This window comes from Notechis scutatus, chromosome 5 (genome assembly GCF_049901735.1).
Source record: "Notechis scutatus isolate UNSWTSFEM ecotype Mainland chromosome 5, rNotScu1.2, whole genome shotgun sequence".
Classification (NCBI taxonomy): domain Eukaryota; kingdom Metazoa; phylum Chordata; class Lepidosauria; order Squamata; family Elapidae; genus Notechis; species Notechis scutatus.
This window is the reverse complement of record NC_142013.1, coordinates 84465904-84476521: the sequence shown is the minus strand read 5'-3', so window position 1 is coordinate 84476521 and position 10618 is coordinate 84465904. Positions and strand designations below refer to the sequence as shown.

The 10618-nt window shown below is 35.6% G+C and overlaps 1 protein-coding gene across 9 annotated transcripts in view; it reads right to left on the bottom strand.

Annotated features, from left to right (window-relative positions):
- Positions 1–5312: 5312 nt before the first annotated feature.
- NCK2 (NCK adaptor protein 2) overlaps positions 5313–10618 on the bottom strand; it is a 79649-nt gene continuing 74343 nt past the window's right edge. For all 9 annotated transcript variants that reach the window (XM_026666763.2, XM_026666759.2, XM_026666758.2 and 6 more), the window contains one exon: positions 5313–6715. In XM_026666763.2, coding sequence (XP_026522548.1) covers positions 6521–6715 — 195 coding nt within the window. In that variant the 3' untranslated portion in view covers positions 5313–6520. The remainder of the gene's footprint in view (positions 6716–10618) is intronic.

The window sequence follows — 10618 nt, the reverse complement described above, 5'->3', positions numbered from 1 at the left end:
TGATTTTGCTAAATCATTTGAAAGTTCATCCAATTCAGGGTTCTTATCTACTAAATGGCCAGTCAAATGTCTCCAGAAAAACATGGGGGGCGGAGAGTTCTTGAAGGTTACAGCACTCCCAAGCCATGGCATTAAGTGTCATGCTAACTCTGAACAAAGAGAATTTCTTTATGCAGTATATTAATATCCGTGATTACTTATCTATCTTTTGAAGCCACCTCACAAAGATTTTTAATAGTCTTGACAAAGTGTCTTCCCTATTCTTCTGCAGTATCCACTACAAGTCAATTTAAACATGATTTAATTTACCAGTGATAATCCGTTCAGTATCCAATCTAGCTATTATTATTGCTGCCACAATTCTAGCTACAGCATGGAATTAAATTTCAAATACTAGAAACCAACAACCAACTAGTCAAAACACTAGAGGGGAAAGCCTGTTTATGCTCCAAATGCAATTAAAATTGCATTTTTTTCCAACAGGCTTGAGGCAAAGTTAACGGAGCTGTCATATGAAAAATTGTGCTTAATAGGAGGTTAGAATGGAAGTCTGCCCACAAAACAGAACATCAGCAAAAGAGATTGAAATGATACAAGGCAAACTACCAAAAATATTTTTCAGAAAACGGATAGTCTTAAATTGATTGCTATATGGAGACATAAAATGATACTGTAAAGAATATCCTAATTTTTCAGAAAGACATAGATCTTTTTACAGAATAGACATGTTCTGGGTTGCTAAAGATTTGGCCACTTGTGTTAACAAAATTGAAATACTTCCAAAGAATTACTCTGACCACAATTCTATTATTTTAATATGTAAGAAGGCTAGAATAGGAGACTAAATGAAATGTTACTACAATGTGATCTAATACAGAAAAATGTAAAAGGATATTAAATATATTTTTAGAATAATCTCAATAATAGTAGTATGGCATGCCATACTATATAGGATAATTTATACCGAACAAAAACAAATTAAATAAAAAGATCAAGGAAATATGTAAGAGGTTCTAAGGGATCTAAACATAAAAGAGGATGAACCAATGAGATCTCCAAGGGGAAAAATATGTTACAGAAAATTAAATTCCTACAGTATCAGCTTTCTATGTTAATGTTGTCAGAGATAGAAATAAAATTCAATTTCATTAAACCTTTGAATCAACAAATAACCCAGGAAATGAGAAAGGGGAGGAAAACAAAATATTAACACAACAAAATGAGAACATTGAATTACCGTATTTGCCGGCGTATAAGACGACTTTTTGCCCTGAAAAAGATGCCTCCAATTGGGGGTCGTCTTATATGCCGGGTCGTCTTATACGCCGGCAAATAGTAATTGGGAAGCACTGCGGCTGCCCGCGGCTGAGGCACTTTGCGCACCGTGGAAGCGAATCCCGTGAAGCCGAAAGGAGCAGCCAGCCTTCTCCCAGCTCCCAAGGAACGAGGCTCGCACCGCCCGAGCTCCGCTGAGGTATCCGGCTGGGGCTGTCAGGAGTTGTTACCGCTGGCGTGGCTCGGCGCGGCTCCAGTCCGCGTTGCCTCGGGAAGGGAAAGGCAAAACCAGGAGCCGCTGCTGCCATTGCAAAGCGCGCCACGGCTCTTCCTTTTTGCCTTTCCCTTCCCGAGGCAACGCTGGACTGGAGCCGGCGAGCCGCGCCAGCGGTAACAACTCCTGACAGCCCCAGCCGGATACCTCAGCGGAGCCCGGGCGGTGCGAGCCCTGCTTCCTTGGGAGCTGGGAGAAGGCTGGCTGCTCCTTTCAGCTTCACGGGATTCGTTTCCACGGTAGACAAAAGTGCCTCAAAAAAAAAAAAGTGCAAAAGTGGAAGGCGTGCGGAAGAGGGGCGAGTATATAACAAACTATATTTTGAGTGGAAATGTTGGGGGTCGCCTTATACGCCGGGTCGCCTTATACGCCGGCATATCGGTATATTGTCAAAGGAAACACTGATATATAATACTATGTAAGAGAGAAATATCATCGGGGCAGATAAATATTTAAGAAACAAAACCTGCCAAGTTAATCGATACCCACAGATGAACGAGTGGAGTGGACCATTAACAATAAATGAAATTTGTGATTCTATAAAGAAGAATAAAGGTACAGCCCCTGGTCCAGATGGATTATTATGTTATAGTTTGAAATGAGCTTTCATTAGCTTTGCAAAAAAACAAACACCACCTTAATATATTCCATTTTGGATAATTAAAAGATACCACATAGTAGGACAGGGTCACAAATAACATCTAAAGGAGAACAGAATTTGACTTTGTTACAAGTCAGTATGATTCCTGAATAATGACTATAATGGCAATCTTAGTCTAAATGCTGAAAATGTTTTACAAGAATTTATCCATGAAGACCAATGTTGGTAGGAAACATTAGAATATTCTTAAGAGTACTTGGAGCAATACAGTGAAAAACAAGCTGCCTTAATATTTCTTGACATAAATAAAGTTTTTGAGAATTTAAACTTTTTTGTTTATAATTTTGAAAGACTGATTTTGGATAAAATTTTATTGCATGGGTTAAATGAATGTATACTGTACTTCACAAAAGGCAAAAAAATAATGAATGGAGACTTGATCAAGGCCGAATAAAATAGAGAAATGCAGAAAGGAATGAGGCAGGGAGGCCCATTTTCTCCGCTGTCATTCTTTCTGGCTCTAAGTTTTGAATAGAGATGTAGGACAAGATAAAAGAATTGCTAGAATGAAAGTGAAAAAGAAGTTCACAAACTAAGGGCATTTGCCAATGATTTGGTTTTACTTTTGGAGAACCATTTAAGAGGTATTAATGGGAAAACAAAGAAGAAATTGTGTTGGCTGGATTTAAAATTAATAAGGAAAAAAATACTGACAAAGAATATGAAGATGGAAAGTTAAAAAGAATTATTTGTAAAAACTGATTTTCAGACTGATAAAAATTAACATATTTGTGTATTATTATAACTAACATAAATTATATGTTATTTGAAATGTTGAATTGAATTGAATTCTTTAATTGTGTGATAAGATACACAAGGAATTTGTCCCCAGTACAACCTTAATATATTCCATTTTGGATAATGAAAAGATACCACATAGTAGCACAGGGTCACAAATAACACCTAAAGGAAAACAGAATTTGATTTAATTGTGTGATAAGATACACAAGGAATTTGTCCCCAGTCCCCTAGAAGCACTCATTGTACTTTCAAAGCAATAGAGAGAATAATAACAATAATATCAATAAAATGAAGAAACAAAAAAAATAATAAAAATTATAAATAATACTACTAGTCATACTATATATACTATACTAACCATAATGGTTAATATGCATACACATTAGACAGAACTGTTAAAAAATAGAATGAAATTAAGGATTTATTAAGATGGGGAAAATTACAATTGTCACTGTTGTGAAGAATTTCTATGATAAAAATGAGTCCCCAATCCCCAGGCTGCGCCCACTACTGGGCTGTGGCCTATTTGTAACTAGGCCACATTAATGGTTGGTTGGCTCATGTGTGCATGAACAGCTTGACTTTGTGCGAGCAGTGGGCTGTCTCTCTCACACACACATGCACAGAGCTCAACTTCCACGAGGTGCAGGCAGGCCCACCACTTGTGTGACCCGTTTTTTCTCTCCCCCCCACCCCCCACCAGCCAGGCCATCAAGCTGTAAAGGTTGGGGACCACTGATCTAGGATGTTTTTTTTTTTTTTTTTTTTTACTTCAGACAATATTGTTTTGAGAACTGATCTACCATTTAAACAGGGGAAAAAGACATATCCAGATTTATACGGCAGGGCAAAACAAACCCCAAGAGTTAAATATAAGATTCTCCAAGATGCAAAGGAAAAAAGGAGTGAGATTATCTGATTTTAAATTGTATTTTCTTACCTGCTTTATGGCTTGGATAAAGGATTGGCAGTTATTAAGAAATAAAGAGATTTTTAGATTTAGATGGTCTGAGATTTGGGTGGCATGATTACTTACAATATGGTAATGTAAATTATGAAAATTATATACGAGTGCCATACTAAAAGTGTGGAATAAATACAAATCCAGCTATACACGAAAATACTTGTGAAGTGTTTTAAACAGTGGGTAAAAACAAATGGTAAATATATGAAGACTTGCTATTACAGGACGATGGGGGAGTTTAAGAAGAAATCAAGAGAACAATTAACCATAGAGGGGTTTAATTTTCAATAGTTCCATATGCCCAATAAAGAGAAAGGTTTAATATATATTTAAAAGGACCAGGGATAGACTGAGATGAAATGGCATTTGAAAATTAGTTATGCACAAATAGTGAACACTTAATTGCTAAAATGTATAAACTTTTATTGAGATTTGAACTGAGTTAAAAAATGTATGATAAAATGAGCCAAGTATTTTGTTTATAATAATCAAATGGATAAAATGGGAGACCATGTGGTTAAAAAATCTTACAATTTAAAAGAACACTTTTTTTAAAAAAAATGATGTAATGTTGGTATATGACACCACAGAAATGTCTAGATTGTTAAAGTTACTTCTAATTGTTTTTGGAAATGTGAAAAACATGAACGGACATTTTACCATGAGTTGTGAAGGAGTAAAAATATTTTGGACACAAATACATTTAGTGACGCAGAGAGTTTTGGGAACCAGAACTTTTCTTGTTAGAACTTATGGACAATCAAGTGAAAAAGATCATGGACAATTGGTATATACATGGTAACTGCAGGAGGCTATTATATGCACAAAGATGAAAGACCACAGAAACACCAATAATGGAGGAATCGAGTAGGAAGTTGGCTGTGTTTGCAGAGATGGCTACATTGATTTGTTTCATTAAGGAAGGTACTACAACTATTTTTATAAACAGTGGAAACCCTTTGTAGACACTTTGCTGAAAATGGACAAAAACAAATTGCTGGTTTCAGGATTGATTAAAAAAGGTTTTTTTATAAGAAGAAGGGAGCTTTCATATGCAATGTGAGACAGTGGAGATCGTTTGTAACTGTTGCAAAATGAGAAATCAGATATTTTTCTTGGGGTTTTTTGCCATTCATTTTTCCTTTTACCCTATTATAATCTTTCTTTTTCTATTCTTCTACTGTGTTTCTGTAGGTTTTAAAATCTTTGTAACATCTTTTAATAAAAAAATTGTTCATTCAAAGTTAACTGTTAACTTTGATATCCATGCTATTTCAACAAAGCAAAACTACAAAATGTTTGATTTGTCCAGATTTATGTAAAGGGGAAATGCTATCTTTGCACTGATTTGACAATGATATCACTGTCAATGCCCTTACCAAGGATAAATTCAATACTCCATCTTCACATGATACCTTTTTATTACAATATCAAAAAAGTGGGGTGGGGGAGGTATGCAAGTTTTCAGGATCAACAAGGTCCTTTTTTAATATTTTCAGGAATGTGCCATCAATACTATATTTAAAACCATAAGAAGGTTAAAAGAAACACAAAGGAAACTCATTTTCTTCATATAACATTCTGTGTGTCTTACTATCAACCACACCACCTTCTGTAAACCCTGATTTCTTTCTGTTATGCAAATATATATATATAAGTAAGTATGTATGTATGTTATGTATGTATGTGCTGGAAGCCCCACCCACCCATAATTAGCTATGTTTATTAAACTTCTGTATTAGTGTCAATCGGCTACAGATACATATTACTTTAAGAATTAAATACATAACTGTTTAATTCAAACAAGCAGAAGGGCAAGAAGAGAAAGCATTATGTGGATGGCACATCTGGTTGTAGATACCAAAACATTCAACCATTACAATTCAATGATTCTCTAAATAATCAACTTTCAATGAAACATCTCAGTTGAAATTACATGTCAAAATACGCTAGTTTTCCTTACTACAATCATACCGTAGTAGTTTGAGAAGAACTATTACAAAATGCTTTAGTTAGTGTACTCTTCACAAAGAGCCAAAAGAAGCAATGTAATAGTTGTAGTAGAGTGTGGGAAGAATGCTTCTAGAAACTAGGAATTTCAGAAATATATTACTTGGTAAGCAAAATAGCTACAGAACTCACAGCCACAACCGTTATGTCTACTATTATTTCACTTAGTTAGCTGCAGGTTCAGTGCATTCAACTGTCCCAGTCTGTCAATGATGATTTTTGCCATAGGAGCCGTCTGATAACACTGTTTCTCACTTGAGAACACCCCCCCTTTATCTGGATTAACTCTGTAAACATACATAGAAGAGTTAAGAACCTAGGAAATAAAATGAGTGCTTACAATGGCCCACATAAGTGAAATTTTCAACCTGAGGGGATTCAAAACAACTTAATTTTTAAAAAGACTAATAGGCAAAAATGGGGGTAGAGAAAAGCAAGGAGGAAAAGAGAATATAACCAACAGAGCAAATACTCAGAAAGAGACCATCCACTGACAGTTGTGTCTGGTGCAGAGTGCCCTGCTCTATAAAAGTGATTGAGGACCTAAGGCTTTTAAGTTACAAAAGACCCCAACAGGCCTAGTCCATCTTCAACGTCACTGAAGTGCTTTGACAAGATATAACTTTTCCCCGTGCTCACTGGTGAAGATAGGAGCCTTTTTGTAGTGTTCCACCAACTCATCCATAGTATTAAATCGACGTTGACCAATGCAATAGACATTGTCCACCAGCTGCACCTTGAAATGTTTGTTCTTCCCTGGAGCCTTTAAAGATACTGAAAAGTCACTGGGCTGCAGAGAGAAAGGAAAGACAAATGTTTAGACAGCGCACAACATGGGATTTAAAGTCTGTTACAAGATAAAATATCTGTACTCCATCCACACACACACACACGAACAATTAAGTATTTTAAAATGTGTATTACTACCATCAATGGCAGAGTGGCTAATCCAGTATGTTAGTAATCCAGTATGTTAGTAACATAGACTAATATAAAAAAATCTATTTACCCAGAATATTACCGATTTAAACAAAAGGTCTCCAACTATCTAGAGAGAAACTTCTATGCAATAGAATAATAAACATAAATATTTAAATGCAGAAATAAGGTCACTATTCTAGCTTTACATTTAATTCCATGACCACAAGAGGGCCTTCCTTATTTTTTTAAAGGGTGCCTAACACAAGTTTTAACAATTCAATGTTTAACATGGCCCAAGATAAATATGTGCAGTGCCACATTACTGGTTTAAAAATATATTTAAAACTCTGCTACTTTTATCTTATTATACAAGAATTAAGTTTTCAAACAATGAACTTATTTTCACTATTTGTAAAGAGGAAAAAAATCACTCGGCAAAGATTCTTGAACACACAGACTTTCCTTCCTCTTGTTTCATTTAGCCTCTGACTGCAATGATTTTCTACTGACAATAGTTTGCTTGTTTCACTTTAAAATGATTTGCTTCAAAAATATTTTTTCATTTCCAATTTCGTGTAGTGAAACATTAATTTCCCTTTGGCTATTTTACCTAGTTCAATGCAGGAGCAAATAACAAAACTGGTACAAACGATTGATTTGTAAATTAGATACAGAAATGGCTCAACTTACAACCACAATTTAATTCATCCAAGTTATTGTAATAGACCAATGCAGATAATAAACAAAATAGTTTAAGGCAGAATTAAAATACATTTGTAAAACAATCTAACATCCATAAGTGAGATCCAAGATGCAGCCCATAATAAATTACAATGTAAATATTAAAATTATAGCACATTTAAAATGATAGCAACAGTATCTAAAACTATTAATATCAACAAAGTTACAATATCTAAAGTTTAATCCAGGGGTCCCCAAACTTGGCAACTTTAAGACTTGTGGATTTTAACTGCCAGAATTCTTCAGCCAGCAGCTGGCTGGAGAATTCTAGGAGCTGAAGTCCACAAGTCTTAAAGTTGCCAAATTTGGGGACCCCTGGTTTAAGTGAATGATAGTTACAATTGGCCCATCAAAGTCTAATGGACATACTAGTTAAGACATAGTTCATCTATGAGAAGTATCTAGCCATACACTGAATCTGGGTGACCAGGATCTCTATCAATCAGAGGTAGTGTGAATTTCATTTTGATGTCTCCATAAAAGGAGCAACGAAGAAAAACATGTTCTCTATTTTCCACTTCTCTAGAATTAAAGGGTGAAAGACTTACTTCCATAAGGAGCATAATGGAATAAGTTGTGACAATCATAAAACAAGTCACCCACGTGACTGACCTGATTTGGCTACCTTTTTAAAAGCAACCTCCACAGCTGTTAGGCAGGCTAGTTTTCCTGAAAACCAGAAGTAAATGCTGTTTTTTGGGTAAAATATCATAAAACACAGGATGCAAACGGCAGTAAATGTGGGCCAGTTGCTAAGTGCCAGAAATGCAGTCATGTGATCATTGGGGCCCCACTGGCCAGAATTTTACAACTGCCTCATAAGTACTGCCAGGGAGGTCTGTCATGACTTCAAACAGTCATTAAGCAACCAGTTGTAAGTTGAAGACTACCTTTATAGGTTACCAATAGCTCCTTTGCTAAAGGATTAGGTAAATTCAAGTTCTCTCATGGCTATCTGTGAAGTGTGTACAGAAGCTGTAATTGGTATTTTTGTAAACACATGCTTATACCGATATAGGGGTTTTCAGGACTGAAGTATGTTTTTCTATTTTGATATTTTAAAGAGCTTTAATGATACGATGACCAATCTTGTTATGATCTAATCCAGAGGCAGTATTTCTTTTTCCTAAATCCTTGTTTGCTTTCACTCTGAATTTATTCCTTTTCTGCATGCTTATTCAGAGGTAGAAAGCCATATCTCTCAGCTGAAAAAACAGAACAAAACAATGACCTAAAATTTATTAGAAATTATGTTGAATAAAGCTCATTTTACAGACTGAATTTTCCATTTTGCTATCCAGGCAAACTGATTATGCCAATACTTTGGGGTATCTAATTGTAGAAGATACATTTATTTCTAAAATTAATTTATTTGCCCAAATTTTCTACCAATAGCAAACTTATTGCTCATTCTCCATATTATGCAGGAACTATTGCCAAGAAAAATTATGGGAGCAAGAATTTGTAATAGTAAACTCTATTTGCTAAAAATACAAGGCACTTGTATCTCTGATCCACAGCCCGATACTGGGTCACAGCCCATTGGGAACTGTGCCATGCAAGTGGCAGGCATGCATGCAAAACTATCCCCCCTCTCTCTCCTGCCACCACCACCAGTTCACAGAGTTTGGGGACCACTGCTTTAAAAGATACAAAAAGAAAAAACGTCCAATTCAGAACAGAATGCCTGAGACAAATGTTCAGTAATGTTCAAGGATTATTTATTTCATTGCGTGAAAAATGAAATGCCTGTACATTTAAATTTTATCACTATATCACTATTGGGAAACTCCAAATTGGGGAACAGAAACTGAATCTAGGTATGAAAACCTGTTTCATTGGCTATTGAAACATTGTTCTGATAGATCTGTAATATTAACTTTTGCTGAAATAAAGGACTCATTGGTAAGTAAAGAATGTGGGAGATAAACTAAACTTGCTGGTATTGAGGGAAGATTAAATACATTATTTCCTTTGTGCACTGCTCTAATACCGCCAATTCAAAGCAATAATTTCAATTACTTTAACATGTGAAATAGAATTCCTTCTCGATGGACAAAGTGAGCATTATGACAGCCATGGAAAACAAAGTATAATGGTTAAGATTGAGTTCTATACAAGTGACAGCTTATCCGGAGAAGGAAAAATCGTGCTGAACAAGGCCTGTGCAGCTCTTTCAGACTCATTAGTTGCAAAGCAGACATTAAAAATGTTTCTGTCAAAGACATTTCTACTGAAAAATGAATATTAATAATTGCTTTCCAAACCAAACTCTCATACTTACATTTCAAATGCATATGCCTATCATTTTTCCTTCCGCCAAATAACAAAGACCTTGTTTTTTGTGGCATTATACTTAAAAAGGGCAGAAGAGGTTTGAGGGGAAAAATCTTTAGTTCTCCTCAGAGAAGTGCTACTGAACAAGAGGCTCTGACCATCTTCCTTCTGCAGAAAGGAAAGCAAAGGTCTAGGCTCCCACCTTTCTCCTCACAATGGGCAAATATTTTAAGTAATAACAGGAAATTGGGGGGGGACGACACACATATGTCACTGAATGTATTCTTGACTTCTTCCTGTTGTGAATATTTAATTAATAAAATCTTAAGATTTCATCTTGGCATGGTGTGTGGAGGTTAAAGTCAGTTTCAAACTATTCCCTGCTGTCTTCCGTTGAACTCATTTCAAGAGTGTTTATTTTTATAGTTTGCATCTGTTTGCCTTTTGGGTTTTCAGTTCTTGGCAGATATTTCTGTGACTTTTCCCACTGGACATGGTTGCTACAGCTGGATGGTTTGCAAACAATCTTTCCCAGGCTTAAGACTAGTGGAGCTGCATGCAATCATGACAGCTACTTTAAGGGGACATCTGAACTAGTAACTTGCTATGGGTCAAACTCTAATGCGTAGCTGATCAGTGTCAGTTACCATGATAAATACAAAACCAGCAACAATTAAAAAATTAACAATTAACAAAAATCAACAATTAAAAAAAATGTACAAATAAATTTACAGGCTTCAATCTTTAGTTCTGT